Below are 26,089 nucleotides of genomic sequence, written 5' to 3' on the forward strand. Positions count from 1 at the left end.
TGCGTCCGACTGAATATCGAGCATTACGTATTTCATAGTTTAGTTTGGCACATACACGAAGAATAATTTGCCAATAACAATGTATGATAAGAAAAACAACTATAAAACCTTTGTCATGTTTCAATCAGGATAGGTCTAAGTCAGTCAAACATTAAAGCATTTCGCACAAAATTGTTACCAAAAATACAAATGTAATTTTAAGCTGATAAATTACTACCGTTGAACAGACGTAATAGCAACTGTTCAATCTAGAAAAGCTCAATGAGTGATTTAGCAATCACAGAGAATAAACCATTACGTCATGTATTATACGATACAGTCCCAGTCAGTTTTCATATATGTATAAAATGTACATGCTCATTATTTGAGTATATGTTATATACAACATTGTTCATCAACCCACCACCCACCCCACCCCACACACACACACAAAACCGGTACGTAAAACTGTACTATTTCTGCTGCCAGCTCTTTGAGTTCCACTGTGTACCATGGGGTACAAACTCCGCGAAGCGTGTGTAGCATTTAATGAGTGCACTTGCAGTTCTCATTCTTCCAAGAAGGGTATTTGACAAAGCCACTCTCAAGTCAGTTATTGTAGGAACTGGGACATTGAATGGAAGTCTGATCTACCAGTGAGTGTCCCGCCAAGAATGCGAAGTAAAACGTCGCAGTTGTGTATAAAATAGACAAATTAAATTGATATAAATATACTATCACTTTATGATCGACCAACTTGTGTGTATCAGTGAGACAATCAAACGTAAACAAATGATTCGCCTTACATGCTCACATGTCTAGCTTAAACACGCGAGGGGTTGATTGATTGTATGAGGGGCAGCGGAATTACTGCGATTATAGTGGAAAGATATTTGCGAGCGCCCTCGTGGTTTTTAGTTTGGATTCGTTAACAACAGCTTGAACCAAGTGAACTTAGATTATGTCAAGCCCAGATTGCTGTTATGGGTATATGTAAGTACTGGAACATATGTCTACAATTTAACGTATATCTGATATACGACGACACACGTTCAAACATTATTTGTGATTGTCCACGGTTTGGCAGCTCAAAATGTCACTTCGATATCGATAAGGTGCACGAGGTAACTGTTATTGAGTTTTAAAAAATCCATTTGGTCAATTCGATTGTTTATAAATTGAATATTACGATTCTTATATATCAGATTATGTTCAACTGAAGTAGTATTATTAATGAATGAAGTGAATACACTTGTTTAAAATGTCTACACCATCTAAGCATATGTAAAGGGGCGTCATCAAGGAATGACAACACATACAGACACCTAATGCGCGCAAGAATGTTCTATATGCAAAGAACGCATACGCTATGCACGTAGTGTGAAAGTCATCGTTATCTATAGATGTGCGTTTCATTCGGTTAAAATGAATCTCTATGCAATTGTCCTGTCAGGAGTATTATTGGACTCGGCGGCTATTGGTTATACAATTGCACCTTCACTTGAATAGTGAATATCGAAAGGGACGTGTACGTGTTTGTAGTATTTAATCAATTACCGTTAGTGGTGCCACAATGATGAACTTTCCGTTAATGCTAGATCGCGTGTTTCCCATTTAAAACTGCGAGGTATCGATTGCAGGATGCCTGATTGGTTTTACTATTTTCCGTTCATTTATTTATGGTGTCGGTTAATTTACTACCGCAGATGTAGATAACTGGCGACAGCAATCTTAAATACACACTTGAGAATAAATTCCGTGTACTTCAGACTTGAACAAGTTTCGTCGCAAAGTGAAGTATGTTAACTAAGATACAACAAATGTTCAAGCAGAAATATTCGGGAATTGATCTACGGGATAGAAGAACCCACGTACAGTGAAGAAAAGCATGTGTCACATGTGTTATCGTACACTGTGTTAAAGTTGGGGGAATTATAGTACGTAAATCGGAGGGAATATAACATTTGTTATATGTCGAGAATATCCGTAAATATATTTTATTGAAATAAATATTTGAGATATTCAGGAAAATCGAACTCCGATTTTTACTGGAATAAAAAGAAGACAAAATTACGGTGTGGAAGAATCGGAATTATCATTTACAACTGACATTACATACTAGGCGCTAGAGCCTTTGGTATTCATTGACATTGTAATTGGAACATGAACGTTTCCGTCGTTTGTAACAGTAACAGCTCAAAACAGAAACCTAAACCTGTAAATAATATGCTCATATGATTGAATACACTATAATGTAGTTTGCATAACTAATTAGTAAATTTACATAACCGCGCATTGGCGACGGAAGACATTACGATAGTTTGTTCAGCTGCCTATATATTTGGTTCACATTAATATTTAAGTAATAGGTTATCTGAAACAATTCGTTGTTATATAATACTTTGAAATGCCTTAATCCACGTAAATATGCAATACGAAAAAAAATGTTTAGTGAAAGCCACAGACAATTTAGTGTTGTACTTGCAATACTAAAGAACAGAATGAATGAGATAGGCATTATTTAAAAGGCATGAAATCTGTAACATGTGCATATGGTACTAAATGCGGCCATATGTTGTTTTTTAACTGCTATCAACACAAAACCAGTCTTGTTCACTGTTGAACTGTTCCATTATAATAGATATTTTACCATGAGGTTCATTTTTTCAAGATATAGGAAAAAAACAATTCTAAAGGATTCAATAATTTGATATTCTCAAAGCAGTGCATGCTATAATTGGTGAATGCGTGATTTACAACGATGTGAGTGTAAGTCCGAACTGATGTGTTTCTGGCATAATCCGCTGCGTCGTTACGAGAGTCTGATCATAATTGCATCTACATGGGAAGAGAACATAGATCACATTTATTAACAGCTGAATAGGTCATATACCTGTGGGAGATTACAATATGCGCGTTTCTCATTTTGCCATTTTGCCAGCTTTTCTAATTTTCTTATTTCCGAAATCGCTACAGTTGATCCCCCGAATACGATCCTTCTGAACGACATTTATTTCGCCATCCCCACCCCTCCCCCCGATTTCGATTTGTAATCACAATAACGCAGGCAGAGCTCCCGGCTAATCGGATTATGATCCACACAGATCATTGACACAGGATTTGCAAGATAATTTTCAATTATTTATAGAATAAGTCTCACTCAAACTGTTATCGACTGAAGCCCGTCGACGACACAGTACAAACTGTCTTATATCGAGAGAGATAGTAGGGTTATACGCTTTAAACGTGAGGAGAAAGTAATGCATTGAGAAATGGAGATAGACACGTATTTGGGTGAAATTATAATAATTATACTACATTTATCGGCGTTTTCAACAAAAGAACATTACAATACGCAATGGTGATTATACAAAGACTCGACAGCAGTATAAAACTAAATGTCAAGCACCAACGGTTTCGTTTCGTTTTGCTTGGCACGGCTTATTGGGATATATGGCTCTGTAAAAAATAAAATGTAAAGACCAAAGGTCGACCCTGTGTATATGTGTGAATGCGTGTTTATTGCTCAAAACCGGTAGGCTTAAACTTGGAGAGAGAGAGTGAAAGAAAAACAGTATTACGATTCTGGTCAGCGATGATTCAAAGAATGACACAGCATAGAATTACATGTACGTTATGTACAGCGTACAAGCTGATGTTTTCCAAGCGCTATTCGTATCGCTATGACAAAGTGAACGTGAGTTTGGTCACTCCCCGGAGTACTAGCTGAGTGGCAAGCTGCGGGCAATTTTCCGGTTACCTTTTGAGGAGGCATTAAGCATTTGCAATATTTCCTCCCCAGTTGCCGTAAAATAACAATAGAAAATGCATTTTGTGCTCCAATTCTCCTAAAGTTTACGAGACTATATTGCTTGGTATTTAATAGTAATGGATTTCGATAAGGTTATTAATGCAGTTCTCAGAAATCTACCTCGTAAAGGATTTCGATATAAAAGTCATGAGATTTAAAAATAGATAGGAAACGCCACAAAGTGGATGTTATACAAAAACCTTCGTACAACTTATTGTTCAGTTAGACAGACATAAACAAGCTACTAGGTGCGGTTTTCGACCATTAAGGCACAGCAATCAATACTGGAAATATAGTTTTCTCGATCGGTCCATGCCGTTGGGTTATTTAATCCTTTTAGTAAAAATGTGATATGAATATGATTGAATTTATTTCATACACGTTATGTATGTCGCGTGTCACGTGTAGGACGCGTCGCAACGACTGAGGCGCGTTTAAACAAGAGGATACTCTGAGGGGGAAATGTCGTTTTGGTGCATACACGAGAAATGTCGCTGCAAAATGATCTCTAAGTCATGTGTATGGGATGGAAAAATCAAATCAGGCTCGCGGCAGAATACAATTATTTTTTTTCGCATAAACTATAGCGTTCGCCCAAAAATAGAAACTGTTAGAATAGAAATATGTCGTTACTTTTACTACTGCTATACCGGACAATTACAGTTTTAACCAATAAATGAAAAATCGTCTTTTAATATTTTCTTTCACGGTGTATGGACTCATCTCACTCAAGATCTGAATAGACACATTTCCTTCCTGCTCTCCCCCATCCGTCCGGGTGAGATATCCGTGCACGTGGTTTTCCTGGTACCATTGTGTTGTAACTATTATTTCCCCTTTCTAATTAAAAGTCGTAAACATGCTATTCAAACGTCGCATTCGGTGAAACAAATCTTGCTATAAATCAGGACGGTTCACAGTCCGCCGGAGTACGTATTTGTGAAGTGCGCATGCGCGTCACTGTCGCATCAATGCCTCGTCCAATGGTAAGAGTGTTTGTTCCATCCTGCTGACGTGAATAATTGAAAAACAACAAGATATATTCCCTCGGAAGTGAGCCACCTGCAACCAATTTGTCTAGAAAAATTGATTGAAACTACAAACTTGTCAATCAAATTGAGTGAGATTGGGTAGACTAAACCAACAGGGATTAAACATTTAGCAGTGTGTTGAAGACTAATAAAAAAGGGTTCAATGGAGATAGCAATTAATTGTGCGTTAACATGAACACAAACGAGAATCTTTCATAATACTTTTGAATAGAACTACGACGAATATCTCGTATAAGTGCCGTCTTATTTCGTAATCACTCTGACCACTGCAAACGCTTTGCGATTCCTGGTAATTCCAGGCAAAATATTTAGTAATACACCTGTGTAATATAAATTTGAATTTGATCTATTTGTAAAAAAAAATCTGTTTCTCTAAAACATCTATTTGTTTTTATTCTGTCCATATATGAATTCAGCGTCAGCGAGCAGAGAACATGAAAATGCGCTCGCCCCATGATGGCAATGTAATCGTTACACAGGTCGTCATTTTTTACGAAACTATTTTCGTTAATTATGATCAAAATATACTTTTGATTTATTTGAAATATCTACCTCAAACAATTGTTACTATTTCCAAATCATAGTAGCATAGTACGTACTCTGTTATAAATAAGGTCACTAAGGAATGTTCATTTGTCATGGTATAGAATATTTTCTACCATGGTTATGCAAACGATAGTTGTTTGTTTGTAACACAACCACTGACGTCACACATGGCAGCGGTATATTTCAAGGCGCTAGGAAAATAGAACATCATCGCGACCTGATATTTTGTATAGACCGTTCTCAGCAACTAAATGTGTAACAAATTGCTTACAATAAAACCGGTGATCTAAGTGCAAATTACATCTTACTATTAGAACTACAACAATACTCACTACATCTACTAACTAGTCTATAATCAACCCGACCATAATAAGTTGAAGTTGTGAAATGTCATCACGCACATTTCAGCTGAAACTGAATTTAACAGCCTGCAACCAGTTTCAGGCATACGTGCAGCGAGTTATGCGTGCGCGTGGCAACCAGAGAAAAAGAGAGATATGTAGTCTGGAAGGATAATACAAATCCGGAATCATACGTACAATATGTATATATTTTTTTAATTGTATATATGTAATTATGTATATATGTGTGTTCATATACAGCAGAAGTCGCTCCAGTTCGAGTTTCAACATGAGCAGTGTGCACCATTTACTTTTGTTTGGTGGTTTACTTAAACAATAACTGAAAGCTTATCAACGGTACAGTATGTTTATCAAACCGGGCGACGTCTTGTGTGACATCTTGCTTTAAAGGCCGGTAGTCGTCGCGCCAGGCATGCGCAAGATATATGGGTCTCATATAAACAAAGATGGCGACTTTGACTGTTGCGCACATCAACGAGTACAAACTGAGACGTTACCAAGCATTAATTAGGTATTTTTTAGGTGTTTGAAGGTATCGAAGGAGTCATCGGCGGTAATCAGTACAAGTCACGCCCAGGTCAAACCACATACTTGTGATTTCCATTAGAAGAACGAAGTGTGACGACCGCCGCCCTTTAAAAGTTCGGCCATGTTTATAATAACTATCGGCTACACCACGGCCTCTGACTTTCTTTGAGTCAGTGCGTGCTTCACCTTGACATTACTTGATTTTGGTTCATTTATAATTAAAAATGCAAACGGTGTCACTGTTCATTTCACTGATTGTCTTTGTAACTGCCGCAAGTTTACAGTCAGGAAAAAGATAACAGAGTTTTTTTTTTTGCAAATCTGGACTATAATGTGTTTCTATATGGTAATAACCCAAGACCTGTATAATAACAGTTAACGAATTGGGTAATAAAACGACGGTCCCTCTTAACTTTATAAATTCAACAGTGTGCTTTACAGTTCATATAAAGTGAAGTAAAATTCTACTACTTTCTGAAAAACAATAATTTACAATTATACGCAAAATTGTTTTCATGACGGATGAATGATTACTCGTATATAAAAAGCACATCGTTTTATCGTACGTTTGTATTCTGTTACGGTGTTGATCTTGATGTAGATCAAACGCGACAGATGAGAGCACTTGATTTTATTTTAAATATTCACATTTTTATATTTTTTCAGTGGTTGTTACATCATCATTTTGTTGATGATGATTCCTCGCTGCTCGCTTATTTCCAAGGACGCGAGAACGTTTGGCGTCGCAAGCAAAATGTGATAATTTAAATGGGAAATGAGGAGAGAATGTTTTAGTTTGTTTTGATCATGCGGAAATCAGACCTAATGATCACAATTTACGTGAACATGTGTAGTTTACATTTGAGATTTTTGGGGTAGATGATAGAGATGGACAATTGAGACATATTTCTGGTATGTTGTACTCAAACGCGTACTCATGGCGTAGCTGCATTTTCATCTCCGTTAGTGTGCATCATGCCACTCGGTTTTAACGTCTTTTATTTAGACCGACCATGTAACGAGAAAATAATGAAATTGGAGTCTGCGTACAATATGCGAAACGATTGTTCAGTGATAGAATCCATCGCTATTGAGAGTAAACAAACTGTGCGTGAAATTAAAGATTGCCCAGATCGTTTTATTTTAATTAGCGGTCAAGCAGTCTATAACAAACATTTTGGACATACTGTACACATTAAGACTGATTTTCCAATGAATCATCAAACCACAAGAAGTCATATGTATTTATCCCTTCGAATTAGTTCTCGTGCCAGCTTTAAAGATGTTTTTTTTTTATTTTACTGAAAGACTTTATTCGTCCAGGTAATCCTTGGATGATGATGAAAATTAAACAAATAGTTCGATCTATTGCTACGTTTACACGGCAGCATTCTATCGGAGCCGAACTACTGCTCCTCCCACCGATTAACAGGAGATTTTTTCCAATGTGTTTACACGTTCGGGGCCCGAGTCAGAGCCGAGATCTGCCAGAGTTCAATTCAGTTCGACCAGAGCCGAACGGAACAGCGCCGTGAAATACTTAGTATGAAAACAACATGGCTGAAAACGATTTTGGTGTTGTACTTTTCAAGTTGTTGTTGTTCATTTACATGGCATGATGTTGTTGAGCTGGGAGAAAAAAAGAAGCAGCCATGAGTCTGAGACAATGCACTGGTGTTATAGATTTGGGTATTTCGAATAAACACGATACACGGCAGCTAAAATACGCTGAATGTGTTACAGCCTATTCACTTAAGTTATTGTCATGAAAAATTACCATCTTGTGATTGTTCAACTGTTGTAATATGTGTAACAGTTTTCAACATAAACCAAGTTAGAACACGTCGCCGTCGCGTATCGTGTTTTTGTCGCTGTATTTCTTTACTCTGCCAAATAAATTAACTACAAACGATTATGTCTCCGCCATAATTGGGATGAGAGGTTACTTGAAGAAGACGATTGAGGGCGTGATTTCGGCCCATATGCGTAAACCTGTCGGAGTTTAACCTCGAGGGTTTATTGGAGCCGAACCGGCTCGAGCCATAGAGCTCCGATAAAATACGGTAGTTTAAACGTAGCAATTATCTGGCACCTTCTACTTCTAGGTGTGACTAATTCGAATCGCTGCCCTCAATCGATAAAGTTCGCTCACAACGTTAGGATTCTCGGGCGTTTCATAAAAAAATCACACTTTACGAAAAGACTTCTCGACTTTTCTTGTAATGTATGCTTTCTGACAAGTAGGGTTGATAATTGGTAAAATAAAGTGACGGCTCACTGGACTCGTTCCCATGGAATTTGTATTTGTATACAGTTTAACAATTGATAAAATACTGACCATATTTTGGTAATTCTAACTCGTTAAAAATAACCTTGGCCAGCATTATTTTTTTTACGATTTATCAAAATGTATTGTGGAGCAGTATATAAAAATCGAGTATCATTTTACCTTAAAGTGGAAGCCTCGTCATAATGTTTTATGGTAACATTAACATAAACAGCGTCATGATGTTGTATATTACCGCATTTAGAGAAAAGTAGATAAATATAACTAAAACATCGTTATTATTAGAACTGTTCTATGGGCGAACAGTGTTACAGCAAAATACGTGCTATATATGTAGACTTTTAATGCCTTTTAAAACCAATTTTTTCCGCAAAGACAGAGATAATAAAAAGTGCCTTATCAGTCATGATTTTAGTTTTATTAAGTCATCAGCTAACAAGTTGAGGTATAGCACAATGGTAAATCAATAATTTTCACGCAATTCTGCCTGTGAATTTTTTTTTTATCTGGATAAAAAAGAATATTGTGCTGGAATGCTTGTCCCGGGTGTACACTAGGCAGAAATATGAGATATGATAATTTTCTATCACAAGTCGTTGGTAAAGATGGTATACAGAGAAGACTGTGATATTTGTCATTGTGTGACCGTCATATGACACATGGTGTACTCATGATTGCACGGTGACGTCTAGATCCCTTGTTCACACTTCCATCACCCTATTGTGCGAAGGAAAGGGATACTTATTTTGTTCGCATAGTTGAAGGCCACAGAATTCACTTCCATAGTGACAGGAATTCAATTGAAACGCCTTTCTTGTGTAATATGCGTTCTCTTTATCGTCTCACAATGGACACTTTAGTCCTCTCACTCGAGAGTAACTTAAGACGCCGCTCTTAAAAGATGCGACATAACAATAGGGAGAGGCGTTCTCGATAGATAATGTTGAAAAACAGTTAGACCATTTAACAAAATGATAGTATCCTCGTCAAACGACTCATTCATAAGATAGCTATTACACGAGAACATTTATTTCTGTCGCAATAAGCATGGTAGGTTGAGAAATATAAATCATTTTGACATATGAGAAAAAAAATACGTTGAGAACATTGCGAGAGATGAATTCTGGTCGATTCGTTTGTAATTGGTGCTGGTCGCACGCTAACATAATGGTAGAGATTTGGTGCATTGGTGGGACCATGGAGGTAAATCTTTTTTTACCTCCATGTTGAGACGATCTGCTCTACGGCACGATTGTGTTAGGCAGTTCATACGAGCGAAGAGAATTGACAGTGCGTGAAATCATGAAAACAAAATCACACCATGTTCAGTGTATCGTAATGAGCAACAAGGTATATGCGGGTACATGACGATCAGCTTTACCAAGCCGCGGCCATTGCTGTCAAATTAGCGCTCCGAGCCACGCTTTCAGGCTCACTGCTAAGATAAGATACGATACGTACGATTCGCCGTCGATGCGTTCCGTCAATGTAGAAGCGAGGCTCGGAACGCGAACAGCCCGCAATGGTCGCGGCATGATAAAAGTGAAATGCCCGTGGGCAGATTATAAAGAATGCAACAAAGTAAAATATGTAAAAATTGCAAAGCATATAGCAATAAATATGGTTTCAGAAAATTCCAGTTGATATCGACCTGGAAATGCGATTCGAAATATATTTTGCATTGAAAACCTAACGCACGCTGCTTTAGTTTTCCTCAGCAACGCCGGTGACGTCACCCGGCAGTTTTGGATATTATATTGGGCGTATGGTTTCCGTATTACGTAAACGTGCAACGCTTCCGTAATGAACTCCAAATTTCCTCAATTCCTATTTATAAATTGCCATGCACCCTACTGTATGGTATATCTATCTATTATTCGATCGATCGTCTGTGAAGCGAGCTACTAAAATAGGCGATACTGAGATGACGGTGTGACAAACTTCGCAAAGACCAATCTAAGAAAACAATACTAGTCTTACATGGGATCTGCACAATATCCTAGTCGCGTTCCGTCTTTTAGTAAAAACAATCCCTATTCACCAACAACAATAAGTATATACGCAGACATTCATTAAATATTGAAGCAACCCAGATGAGCTCGACAGAATTTCACGTAAATAAAAAAAAAACATTCTTACACGCGCTGTATACGTAGCCTGAGTATGGGTCCCATATCGAATAGATACGTCGCGGTGTGACAATTGTTAGCGATATAAGCAGTGGCAGTTATGTCGTCTGAACCTGGTGATCCTAATTCTATTAGCCAACGCACGTAAAAGTCCGTTTCCAATATGTCGGGTAGGTATTTAAAAATGACTGATAGTTTTTATCGCATTTAATTTAAGCTTTCGAATTTATCTATTTATTATAACATATTGCTGAGGAATAATAATAAGTATTGCTTTTATGTTTATTTATTTATTTATTTATTTATTTATTTATTTATTTATTTATTTATTTATTTATTTATTTATTTGCAATGTGGTCCTGACATTAACGTGACGGGTTATTAAACCTACAAATACGAATCAACTTCTAATTTATGATCGCATTTTTGCGATTACTTTAACAAAATTAATAACACATGAACGATGGATTCTGTATAGTCCGGCGTTAATCGTGCTCTCAGACCTAAGCTGGTCAATATCATATTCAATTTGACCGGTGACCTCCGTATAATTGATAAATTACGTGTTTATGCCGAACAAGTACTCACACAATTCGACGTATTGCTCCGGACGTATACGCGTCGAAGAAGCAAAGCCATGTGTCCCATCTTTGGATAATTATTGACCTCTTATTTAATGTATGTTTTTGTAATCTACACCCAGGAATATCGCCCAGTCGAAGTTGTGTTTGGCGTTTAAGTCTCCCACAACGCCTAGCTTGCGCTAAATCTCGGTCGAAACTTCCATCGACCGAAGGTGAATACTGATGATCTATTAAGTACAGATGGTGTAAAGTGAATTCTGCTGCATACTCAAGAAAAGGTGCATGATACTACTTACCTCTGGGACAGGAACGTCACACATAAATAGAGGGGGAGCACAAACCAATGCATATTCGAGTAACTGGGTCCGTCGAGTCACGGGTGCAGTTCCAGCATCTGTACGCGATGATCGTTGAAGATGACTGTTTAAAACAGCGCAGCGTGAAGGATGGGAAAGCTTAGTTGTGTATCACAGTTTGCGGAATTCACGAGACTATGTTTCGACTAGACCAATTAGAAGGTTTTGAGACCGAGACTGCGCAGATTGTCGCCGGATATTACGTTCAACATATAACACTATCGCTCTCGTTCTCAAAATCTGCTATCGTTTATATACAAACATTGACTGGTGGTGTAATAACGGTTGCTATGGCGACAATCCATGTACGTGGGATAGCACGTTCAAATTCACTACGTTCTATATCTACCTTCCGTTTCGCTGATCATCCGACACCAAAGGTGAACCGCATTGTATACATTCCATTTTTCACTCGTGTTGAATAGCGGTACGTTAGCGTTGTACGTGGGCGGATAATAGAAAAGAGTTCATCGAAAGACGGGTATGTTTGCACAATTAAAACGTGCCAATCATGCAATGTACGTATAACAACGTACCGCAAACTGTTCCTAATTGGCGGCTAAATTTAACCACGTAATACACTCATCACATCCTTTCGAACAGGACTCTGTGCATTTAGCTTGGTAAAGCTGGTCACATTGCATCGTTCTGTTCCCCATCTGCGCACTGTTGATATATCGCATAGTACCAAACGAAGCGTAAACAGATCTATTGCCCGATTTCTACACACATTCATCTTATTGCCTCGCAGACAAAACGTGTGAATGGCTAGTATCAATCAGGAGCTCAGTAGCAGGAGTACCCTTAGCGTGCATGATTAAATAGTGTCATAACGCTCATAGGAAATAAATAACGTTCTATTATTCACCGAAGTGAGACAAATAGAAACGACATATTCCCCCCACGCCCTCTAGACGAGACTGTTTCTGAACAACAATGAATGTTATTCTTTGGCTCCGATAATTGATGTCGTTTTCTTCGATTCACATGCTATTCGCTAGAACATAAACCCTGACCAAACTATAAGTGCGTGCTCACAACCAATAATCAGGTATTGAATTGAACCATGGCCGATCTGAAACTATCTTTATTGCCACGACTATGTAATTAGGGTAAGCTTGGTGATCTCAGGTGTAACGTGGCAGATTGGCATCGTCGTGGCTCGCATGTCTTGTTGCACCTTCCTCTTGTGGAAACATTTCAACAATTCAAGCTAGTATTGTACAGGCAAGTAAGCTTTTACTTGCTTTGTTTGTTTTCTTTCTATGAAATTCCTGTGACAAGAACACCATTTTCTTTTTAATTTCAATATCATCATCAGTATTAACACCGGTTATTAAAAAAATGTTACTGCTGCGTTAAGTAATACTTGAAGTTATTATCTCGTGGCAATATGCAATAATAAATAAATCCGGAAGCTTAAATAAACTGTCAGTCATTTTAATATACATAGCTGACACATTGAGAGCAAACTTTTACGTGCGTTGTCTAATAGATATAGGATTAGTCGACATAACTGACACTGCCTAAATAACGTCGTGACAGGGATCATCGAAATGAGAGCATGCGTCGTGCGTCGACCACTGTCCAATAAACGCCAAGTTACGCGCAGACGTTTAGTCGCATACACACTACAATAACATAGCTCCACTAACACGCATGCATATGAACTAGGACTTGGTTTTGTGTATTTTTGTTGCCATGTATGATGTATATGAGTTACACTTAAACTTGAATTTCGATAACTATTTCGTAACCTCGTAGATTCAGACCTATCCCCAGTGGCATATTCTTCGTGAATATTTATAGCAGGTTATGGGGTCATATAGGAAGTCAAGTCAAGTGTGTGTTTCAGTAATAACTGTCGTTGCTGCCAGGTATGGACACAGCTATGTCATATGTTCTCTATTCTCTCTATGAGCAGTGTAGTACATAGGCTCGATATTTGAATAATGAATGTATATTGTAAATAATTAATAATACAGTTGTAATATAAAACTATCAGAACGGATTTTTTGAAGACAATATGGTGTGTTATTGACAATTCCTATAAGTCGCGCCCTCTATCGACGAACCGCTACAATGACGTCAAAATTACGTAGATGGTTGAAAGTAACCAAGTCGTTCGATACGACATGCGTATTTAGTAGTTACGCCGTTCGTCATTCGTAATATAATCTTCCTAAAACATTCATTTACATAGAATGAAGACTGTGCCAGACAATTTTGACCATGTAAACGATCTTCCTTTATTATTACGTCACAGGATGACTGGTCGCTAGAGGGCGCGATTTATAGCTAATGTGTACAATGATGAACATGTTGAAAATAAAACGAATACTCACACTAGTGCTGCGAATGATAGGAGGCAAAATTTCTAAACGAAACAAAGTGGTGACAGATACAGGTCTATAACACAGTCGAAAAGGTGCAACGAACCACTTGAAAATAATTGTCAAAACAATAGGTTTATTCTTCCGAAACTAAAGATACGATAAATTGTACTTATTTGCCGTGAGTGACGACGATGCATTTATAATGTGACCTCAGTACTCGGTCATGTACAAACGTGAGATTATGTTCGTATTTAGCATATACTTATTACCTATGACTAAATGGAAATGCTGCAATAGGAATATTCATATATTCATATATTAGCTGGTAGCAACGAGACAACAAAATAATATCGACCATAATCGATCGAACTCAAAGTAAAAAGCTTGCCATTTATGTTCCAACAATTTGTCAAAATAACTGTAACTATGGAAACCAATATTACAATTGAAAATTGCTGAATTTGACGTCACATTTAGAAGGGATCGGTCCGGTGATCAATCGCCGCATTGTACGCGACAACAACCATCTATCAGCTCTGGGGACAATATGTTTCAATGTTAGATGTATCCTTTTTTGTTGTTCATTATTGAGTACTAGCTAGGTTTTACAACTCTGTGTGGAGCAGAGCTGACTGTTGCACATATTGTCATGATAACAGCACGATTTTACCGAAGATAGAAGTCACCCCGGGACGACCCCACCAGCGACTAACTAGTCCAACTATTCGTTACAAGTACAAAGGACCCCCTCCCCACCGGATTGTGGGAATTGTGTCCATTTCTCTTTTACTATACTAGATAAAACCAACCAGGATAAAGTGGATAAAGTGGGACTAAGAGTGGGGTTGCTCTTCCTATGATATCGATCAGAATGAACGGTGAACACACAAATGAAAATAATCATTCACACAATCCTTCAACGACACACTAAATCCCAGGATTATACATTGTATTTGCTCTACTATATCCATGTTGAATAGCCTCTGACCCGAACAATAAAGTTGTTGGATTTCCTTGCATAAATAATGTTCACGACACACGTCATAAAATGTTTGCAATTTTTGCGGCATCGACTCAAAGGTTCAAACATTCTCCAGTTCCGTTCAATCAATGAGGTAATAAACCCATTTTTTGTAGAAACTTGTGTACATTTCTATTGATGTTCCCTACCAACTCCTACTGGGTTAGTCGGCATCGTGATACCTCCGTGGTAATAATGGTTGCTTCTGGCACACATGGAACCTGGTGTGGTTGTTTAACGAAATATATACATGCCATTAAATGTTGAAGGTTATAAATGTTTATGGGGACGTTGAGACTTTGTCGCTCATATTATCGTAAATAATGTTTCCTGTGGAGTGTGTTGTGGTCGTCCACATTTAATAATATGAGGTTATAAATGTTAACGAGGGCAGTTATCGTAAATCAATTTTCCATGAAGCGCGGTGTAGTTGTCTACATTCTTACCATACGACACGCCGACATTAATAACGAGTAATCCAATTGCACATGTCCGCTAGCCGCCATATTTGAATGTTACTAAATATTAAAATTATAATTAACCTAATGGGCCAAGCATGCGTATGAGTATATGATTATAATCTCCATATAAATATAAGTGTGTGATTATAATTTCCATGTGAATACAAGTGTAGAGTATAACTTCCACATGAATACAAATGTATAATTATAATTTTCATATGAATACAAGGGTATGATTATAATTTCCATATGAATACAAGGATATGAATATAATTTTCATATGAATACAAGTGTATGATTATAATCTCCATATGAATACAAGGGTATGAATATAATCTCCATTTAAATACAAGGGTATGATTATAATCTCTATATGAATACAAGGGTATGAATATAATATCCATATGAATACAAGGGTATGATTATAATCTCCATATGAATACAAGGGTATGAATATAATCTCCATATGAATACAAGGGTATGATTATAATCTCCATATGAATACAAGGGTATGAATATAATCTCCATATAAATATAAGTGTGTGATTATAATTTCCATATGAATACAAATGTATGATTATAATTTTCATATGAATAGAAGTGTGTGATTATAATTTCCATATGAATACAAGGGTATGAATATAATCTCCATATGAATACAAGGGTATGATTATAATCTCCATATGAATACAAGGGTATGAATATAATCTCCATATAAATATAAGTGTGTGATTATAATTTCCATATGAATACAAATGTATGATTATAATTTTCATATGAATATAAGTGTGTGATTATAATTTCCATATGAACACAAATGTATGATTATAGTTTCCATATGAATACAAGTCTGTGATTATAATTTCCATATGAATACAAATGTGTGATTACAATCTCCATATGAATACAAGGGTATGATTATAATTTTCATATGAATACAAGGGTGTGATTATAATTTCCATATGAATAAAAATGTATGATTATAATCTCCATATAAATATAAGTGTGTGATTATAATTTCCATATGAATACAAGTGTAGAGTATAATTTCCATATGAATATAAATGTATGATTATAATTTTCATATGAATACAAGGGTATGATTATAATTTCCATATGAATACAAGTGTAGAGTATAATTTCTATGTGAATACAAATGTATAATTATAATTTTCATATGAATACAAATGTATGATTATAATCTCCATGTGAATATAAGTGTGTGATTATAATTTCCATATGAATACAAATGTATGATTATAGTTTCCATATGAATACAAGTCTGTGATTATATTTCCATATGAATACAAATGTGTGATTACAATCTCCATATGAATACAAGTGTGTCATTATAATCCCTGTATGAAAAGTGTATGATAATGGTCTGAATATGAGTACACGTGTGTGATTATATTCTCCATACATGAATGCAAGTGTCAGATTTGTATCTACACATGAATACAGGCAAAGAAATACATTAATAATAATTCTGCAGGAATTGACAGGCTAAATGATGGGGCAGTTGATTTCAGCCTTCAGCGACACGATTCTCAAAAGCATTGCTTTCATCCACAGGGACTGTGTTTCATCATATCAGTGTATTATTATAACGATAACACGATGTAATTTTACCCTCGCGTTGACTTTCCGTCTCCCAATAATTGTTCAAACGGGCACCGTATATATCCGCCAGTTACAGATGTGTAGTATTCCAAATGTATTTTTGTTCTACGTCAATGTTTATTTCAAAGTTAGCCACGTGTCGATTTCATTCGTACCGAGTGTTATCCCCGGATGCGATTACATTCTCCATTAACTCTGCGTTATTTTGAGGTTTCTGTCAACGCAATGCAGCCATCAGCGATATATCTGTTGGATTTGTGTAACCACGAACATCTTCCAATAATATTCACTTATCTACTTGTCTCCGTTAATTTATTTCACCAAAATCAATCTATCAATGAAACGCTTGGCACCTGAAAAGTCACTGAGAATAGTAGTTGTAACGGCCTACAAACTTTCCCGATCTCCCAAATTTCGAAATATAACGACGAATTGAACTGGTCAAGCAACATTCGTGAAGTTAGCACCCACTGAGTCTTATTAATTTTGTTAAGGAGTTTTGCGAAAAACGAGTCAACATTAGAAGTCAAAGACAAAGATTACGTTCCACGGAATCGCATAGATAACATCAGCCAACCGCACTCGTTTGTTTGTCTCTAAATGTCGTATTTAATGCCTTGCTTGACACGCGATTAAACCCAATCTCCAGTGACGTCATCAATAGCAATAGCACGTTCCGCATCTTCAGTTCGGTCATTTTAATCGATTTTCATAATAGATAATTAATCATTCATCAAAAGACATATATATCGATAACCTATTTTTGTACACGAAGGATGCCGCAACTAAAGAGAATATAAGACCGGGTACGCACGTCACAACCGACATTTGTGAGTTTGTGGATGGGGTAATCTGTAATCAAACCATACGTATTCCTTTTCGTTTAAATGTAATTTTATGCACGCCATGTATTAACTAAAGTCATGCTATAAGCTTTTCTTAACAACGAATAATTTAGGAACGTATCAAACCAGTTGTTTTGTACATGATCAAGAACTCCCTGTCGGGTTCAAAGGTCAGTATATCAGCGTATGGATGATGACAATATTAAAGACAGCTGTATATGTGAGGGTATACGTCAAAGTCAATTCGATGAAACTCACTTGATGAATTGCAATTGAGGGCGATATAGAGGATGGTCACGTAATTGTCGTTTTTCACTGAGTTGATATGCTTTTTTTCTGGATCATTATTCTGACCGGCCAACTTGATTCGACGTTGAAGCGTAGATGTAGACAGTAACGTTTGTCATCGCTCGAAACCCTCGATCGGGTTATTTCCGGCCAGCGCCTGAGGGGGTAGCAAAATGTTATTTGGAAAACGTCATTGGGATAGCCTTTTGACACTTTTCTGGTTTACACGGATAACATTTCACTGCTCAATAAATTAAACATACTGCTCGCATATATTTGTAGCTAGGGGGTCAGTCAGACACGGATGTAGGTCACAGTTAGGTAGTTAGGTAGCTGAGGTAGCTGAGCCATGCTAGAAAATCTGTCTTTAAATGGATGTGGTCTCGTATATAAGGTCCGATGCCGTTTATGCACGCGCAAAAGCGTTGTAGCGGATCAAAGGTGAGGATGGGACTGTAAACACTATTTTAATGCAATGCCCTCAGGTATGAAGACTTTCCAGAAATATGTCACTCTGAGTGGCGTATAAAAAATATTCGCTCAAAAATGTCGAAAGCATCTTGTGTTTGGGAATCAAATAAATTTACAAAACTGTTTTACAACATTGTTCAAGCCAGTATGGACGAAAAAGCAACGATTTGATTGATTTTGGGGAATTCAGTTGTACAGACCTTAAAAAAGAAAATTAGCTCCTTCTTCCACACTAGTACACACCTGTGATTGGTAAATGTGTTTCTGAATATATTTGAAGAAACACTCCATGGCCGTTTAAGAATTAATCAAAGATATAACTTTAAAAAAGACAAAAAGATTACAGTACATGGTCGTTGATGACACTGTTCACATAAAGTAGACGGAGGCGTGTGTAGGACAAGAAGTATACACTGCTGAACATCATAATGACGCCCTCACACGGTTATTTCTTCAACAGCAAATCCTTACTCAAAAAACGTATCGGTCGGCAATGTCATCCGTCATTCATGTTTGTGGATGGGTTTGTTACAAATTCAACATTTATGAAATTAAGAATTTACTAAATTCTTTCAAAAGCCTAGCATTTTTTAAAAGAAACAATTATCGGATAACTGTTAGAATTACAAAGGTCAATTCCCCAACTGCATTTATATACCGGTAAGATTTTATTTTTATCACCATTGAGTCAATTTGAGGTTCAATGTTTTACAATTTATAGTAAATAAATAGACATGTTTTGTCCTTAACGATTGTTTGTTTTTATTTTTATCTTATAGAATTGGAGTATATTTCGTTGACAATTGCTGGTTCCATGTATGTCTTCATAGCAAAATAATTCACACTTGGGTATAATGCTTCAGGTGAGTACTATAGCGCCCTCTATATTAACTTAGTGAGTTTCACCTGTTTTAGTCTGAATCGTATTGATGCAAGCTATTTATATCTGTGAAGCTTGGGTGATTATTAATATGTTGTGTATATTTGACTGAACTGGCATTGCCCGATAAACATGGCATTTCTTCGAAAGTGATGGTACTAATGAAATGCATAACTGGTAATAATTTGTACAGTCAAAAATGTTATGTCAAATTGTGCTATAGTGACTGCCTTCAGCGCAGTTTGGATCGACTAAAATAATTGACACTCCTATAAAAACGGATGACATGCGCCAACGTGCGCACGATCGTCAAATATATTACTCTCAATTCGTGTACTGTTCAGTTCAAATGACGTTGGATCAGTACTTTTGGGCCAGTTTCCAAGTGACATGTGCTTTTATTTATTTATGCGATTGACATATACATGAATGTACAATAGTTATTCTCCATTTTTGTCAAAACGTTGTATTTTCATGATCAAATTAACTGAGACTGAAATTTTCACAAATAAATCCAATTTTTCATATTTTATTTTAGTATGTTGAACTTCATTTTAATTAATGTTTCACTAATTGGAATTTTTTACGATACCATCATAATTGTGAATCGTGCATTTCAAACCTTTTATTAAGAAATTACAAATTTGCAAATTTTGCCCCAAGCGATGATGGGGCAATCAGTACACCTCTACTTAATGATGGGATCAATAGTATCAATGGTACATTAGGAAATAATAAAGTTTTAAAGTTGTATTTAAATGTTGTTACATAATCTGAAACCCATTTACTTTCTACTCGTACATAACCAGTAAGGTATTTCATTAGTAGTATTAGAAAATAGTATTTTACGTTTAATGGAACGAATGATTATTAAAAAAACGTTACCTTACATCGAAAATGTGTTAACCTGAGCACACCCACATGGTTAGTCAAAATAAAAGCATGCATACTTTTCATCAGTGAAGTATTTCAACTAATTTGTGCTAAAATAAATATTACGTTTTTAAGGGGCATGATATGAGAAAATATATTTCTGTCCATAATCCCATTGAACTATTGTTATTATAAACACAAATACATAGTTAGTCAAAATACACTCAGATATTAGTGTATTATATTGTTGTAAAACATGTTTCACTCTCCTTAGTTTAATATTGCGCTTTATAACAGGGCGGTGAAGTTTTTTTTAATTTGAGACACATCAAGCTAAAACACGTTTAATTGTCATTATTTATTAATGAATTGTATTGAACGTTATAAGAACTGCGATGGTAAGATAATACTACAAGCAATTAATAATACATTTATGTGTATTCAAAATAGTTGTCCATGAAGCGTCTCACAACTCACAGATCATCAAAGTGTTTCAGCAACATGCGATTGTGTTGCTGTAAATAATATCAGGTCAAATCCCTTTGTTCTCAACAACGTTCCGGGTTTTTATATCTCTTTTGGTCCTCATAAATTGTCTAAGGCTAGTAAACGTCCTTGTTTTTGTTTTATAGATTCCGTGGCATCAAGGACAAACTGGCCAGGTTGTACTGAACTAAGAAAAAAATACCAAGATCGCCTTTCGAAATTTGGTTATGTATCATTTTGAAACTATTTTTGAAGGAGATATTTTACAACTGCATGGATCCGAAATATGGGGGTTTGACGAAGTAAATTGTGTGGAGATTATACGACACAAGTTTTGTAAATATGTCCTGAAAATTCCACATAACGCTATATACTTTGCTGCAAAGTTCAATCGAGTTGGTTAAATATTTCAAAATGTGCAACGATCGCTACGTTCTATAAATTACAACGACACTAAGCAAACAATAATACACCATATTGGGCTCGCAATTTATAATAATGTTATTTGGTGTAACCTGGAGTCCTTAAATGACACAACGAGCCACATGGATTTCCAATGTTGGCAAGAACAAATCAACAAAATTGATCACAATTAGACAAGAAAAATATTGCCCAGTCCAGATTTTGTGTTTATGCACTTAATTTAAAAATAGTAACGGGGGGGGGTACTCTTAACTGAAAGACATTGTCCATTTTGTCTAAATAATTTCACTGAGAACATTTTTTGACTTACTTACTAGGCTGATAGTAATCAAACAATTTGTCCAGCTCATGAGCTGCACAAAAGATTTCAACATTCACAATACTGCTTAATGTATTTACTTTGCTCTTTAAAAAATGAGACGAGCTTCTCAGAGTATGATAATTATGTTGACTTGTACATTTCGTTTATTCATTGATAATACTGTTATGTATAGACACTGTATGACCACAACTTGCATACAAATACACAACACTGAACAAAAGTAAAAAGTAACGACATTGTCTTTGAAACTCACGTGGGCATTTCGATATGAATAAACAAGAAGACATGTAATTTTTAAAAAGTTGACATCAGATGATCTCAAATGACAAAGAAACCATAACGTTCAGGAATCAATAGTATTAAATAAAATGTAAAAACTATGCAATTGCTGTTCTCAATTGAGAATGTACGAATGTTTATGTATCATTTTACAATTGAATAACAAATCAATAATACAAATAACTTGTCGTTTTATAACATGAATACATGTAAATTGTGTCGATTCATATAAATATTAAACCCCTAGTACCTGAATAATGGTATATCGACCTCCAACCTGAACCGCAGTAGTTGTAATAATACTGGAAAAATGAAAATGCTTTTCGAATTGTTAAACAAGAAATAAAATTGTAACAGCACAATTTTTAACCCTTTCATGGTATGGGTAAACATTTACATGAATGGAATGAATACCACGAATAAAAGTTTTGAATATTTTTTTACAATTTAAAAAAAAACTTTCACAAATGTCGCACTCCAGACTCTGCATACAAAGATAATGCACTTTAATGCTGTATTCCATTGATTCAATACAAGTATGTTGTCTGCACTTCATAACAATTGCGCTGTAATCCCAATAATCATGAAAATAAAACATGCACAGACACACTAAATACATTGTTCAAGAGTTCCAAGAAGTCAGGATGTGTCGTTTATTCATTATCTGACACTGACATCGATGTACACACAGTAAATCATACAATGTAACGAGCTGGTCGCTGCTGTTGTTACGGCAACACGACGGTTATCAGTTCGTCTCGGCAAATGTCAGCGAAAGCTGGGCAACGATTCTCGAGGAAGGCGGTAGAACATTTTATCAACGACTCCCCCCTTCAATCGCAGTTTTTCTGTTAATCAAGCTACTTGCAGCTGTCTTGGCGCTCGACGATTCCTGCAATACAGTCTGGTACTGAATCGATTGTTATTTTAGAAAGAAACTGAGATGAGAGACATTTTTTCTGACAAAACCACATGAACGTGAACGTCACATCCAGCCTAGGTAATACATGCTCTTCAGATTTACGACCAAAGCGAAGGAGTTATCATCCGTGTGATCGTGATCAGAATAAAGTCATAGACGCGCAATTTAATTAATTATTTTTATATCGCTACGTTATTAATTAATACAGCCCACATTTGCATTGTGCTGCCATCAATTGAGCATGTCCCTGGAAATACCAGATATCGCGGGAAACAGAGGGACCTTCAGTGTGTATGTGTGTTTTTTCTTAAATTATTAACAAAAACGATAACATCCTTGATGATAAAAACGAAAGTCGCGCGGCTCTCACGTGACGCATAACACTTTTTAACAGTATAGCCACTGTTGTCTAAATGTTCATTTCAGGTGGCCAGTGAATGTGTTTACAAATATAAAATTAAAAAAAACGGTTAAAAACCTTACGACCAATCACAGCTCATTTGGCGACACCTTAATTGGAATGCTCGGACCGTCGTTCATCTAGTAATTAGACACAGGCATAGAAGGCGTACAACAGAACACCCCAATAGCGAATCGCAAAATTTCGCCTGAATTTGAATCTAAATTTATGACTATTATATATATATATTTATTCAGTACCATTGGCCATAGGCCATAATGTACACACTTAAATGTAACACAAATAAATAAATCGTTTGACAAGAATAATCACTGCTACTGCTTGTCTGAATATTACAAATTTATACTTCACCTATGAATACCAAATTAAATTTATATTTCAGTTAAATTTCCCTCCAACAAACTATGACGTTTTTGTAAAGAGTAGAATACGTATTTTGCAAGATTTTGTATTATATGTGTATTTTCAGATTGCAGTAGCAAAATAAATTTCCATTCAAGCGCTGGGCAATAGTAAAACTTGTGTATAAAACGAGTTCTAATTTCCTCAAATTTGGGGCATTGTAATAGAAAGTGGAACTCGTTTTCAATGAGATTACAACCAATATACAAATAACAACATCTGTGGGTAATCCGAAATTTGTGTACAGAATAAACATTGGGTCAAATATATGCCCTAATAACTTATATGCAACATATGTATATAAACAAAAAAACTGTATATCAATTGTATACAATGGCTTTTCAGTGGTTATATTTCAAATTTATATCCCATTCTGACTACTATAATTTTGTTGTAATATTTATTGCAAATGTTGGCTGTCTATTCATATTAAATTTGCATTCTGAGATGATTCGTTAAGTTTCATTTGATTCTCTTGGGAAATATTATATAATTGTATGATGAAACAATAATGACAAAACAAACACGTACAATAATGATATACAACAAATACTATGGCACCGCCTTTAATGTAAACTAATTAAAATTGAAAATAGTCCTTTCAGCATGCTATTTGAGTGTAAATTCTTATTTTAATTAGTGGTCGGGTTTGCTGAGGATGAAAAATATTATACAGACTCATTACCGGAATTTCACAACGCTAGCTCCGTTGGCATGGGTTCCTGAAATCAACTTCACATAGGGGTGAGAAGATATCCTTACTCAAAAATCAACAAATGATGCGCGAAGATCGCTTCACAGTGTAGGAATATTAAATTTGGGCGCTCTCCACGATCACATGTCATCTCATTTATCATTTAAATTGCTCATCGCGGCGTGACAAATGCAGCTTGTTGACAGCAAACCGTCATACGACAACTATTTATAACAACATCACCAAGGCTATCAGCTCACATACAATGAAGAACTGTTGATGACGTGACAGGTAGCTCATCTACAGGCATATCTTATAGGGGCGAGATGCGGCATTGGTTCATCGTATCATCGGTGTATATGTGTCTGCTATCCGGATGGTGCCTCGGGCTCTGTTTATGGTAAGTTGATTGCTTAACCGAAAGATATGGTAAGTTGATTGCTTAACCGAAAGAAATATGCGGCAGACGGCAATTAATATGAAGCCGAGCTCGTACGTTTGTATCGATGGCGTGTACAGTGCAAGACGTTTCCAGTGAAAGTTTCTTCATGTATGAATCAGAGTTGGTCCTAGTATTACATGTTAGTTTAGTCATGTAGGCATGTGGTACACCTTTTAATCACGTTGTCAAAGAGCTACGATAGTATTTTTGAAAAACAGTCAACAGTCCCGTTCGCATAATTGCATATCACTCATTTCCCATGTGTTAGTGTGTGCGTGTGTGTTGCCGGGTTGGGTGGTAATTTAGCCTATGGTGAAACTGATCTAAACCCTTTGTAATTACCCCCCTTCAATGCAAGTTTGCCTGCACGTGTCACTGCTTAAATATCATTTGAATTTACAATATTACACTTTAGTGAATATGTTAATATGTAATTTTAAACTCAGTCAAGCCATAAATGGCGCATCTTTGAATTTAAACGCAGTGTATGTTGCAGACCATCTTGAATATTCAAATATCAAACCAGTTTATTTATCTGGTTGGTTTGAATGAATTGACGATTTTTATTATGATGTATTTATATACCTATCACTCACATATGAATGATTTGATTACGATGGGAAGTTCGCAGTGGTTTACTCTGTTTTACCCTACAGAAAGCGTCGAAGTCGTCACGCAACGCGCGTTTGACTTCTGTGCATTTAACGCACCATGTTGACGTCGCATGGCACCCATATTATACACAACGCTATTCATCAATTAAGGTAGCGAGACTATTATTTGTGTTGAAAATTACGATTTTCACATTTATATATTAATTGATGAAATGCACCATAAGCTTTCATATGATAAAGTCAATATAACATAGAATGTCATGTAAGTTGGTTAAAATGTAGATTTTCTGAAGGGAAGCAAGGCAGCCTCAGTAGTGTTTTCCAAAATCAACAACACAGGTTTAATCTGTGTGCCTATAAGTTTCAAAGATAAACTCAAGACAAAGCAATGTTAGGATGTGTTATCAGTAGCTATCTGACACACAATGAGTGTTTCCAAACATTTGAGTGGTTTGTCTCCGCCCCTGTTTGTTTCACAGATTAGTCATTTGTATATGAATGTGTCAGACGCAAGGTCACGCAGCCACTGAAAACAATCATTGATTTTGGTGTTTTCATATGCCGAATTTATCCAATTATAGCTATCCCATTCCTTTATTTTTTTGGTTTCCAATAGCCTTACACATTTGGATGTCCCTACACATGGTAAAAC

The 26,089-nt window shown here is 36.2% G+C and overlaps 1 protein-coding gene across 1 annotated transcript in view; it reads right to left on the bottom strand.

The window, feature by feature from the left end:
- LOC100373456 (glycine receptor subunit alpha-2-like) overlaps positions 1-11,726 on the bottom strand; it is an 80,249-nt gene extending 68,523 nt beyond the window's left edge. The window contains exon 1 of the mRNA XM_002730819.3: positions 11,575-11,726. Coding sequence (XP_002730865.3) covers positions 11,575-11,627 — 53 coding nt within the window. The 5' untranslated portion in view covers positions 11,628-11,726. The remainder of the gene's footprint in view (positions 1-11,574) is intronic.
- Between the last annotated feature and the right edge of the window lie 14,363 nt (positions 11,727-26,089).

Source organism: Saccoglossus kowalevskii, chromosome 13, assembly GCF_978046115.1.
Source record: "Saccoglossus kowalevskii chromosome 13, keSacKowa6.1, whole genome shotgun sequence".
Taxonomy (NCBI): Eukaryota; Metazoa; Hemichordata; class Enteropneusta; family Harrimaniidae; genus Saccoglossus; species Saccoglossus kowalevskii.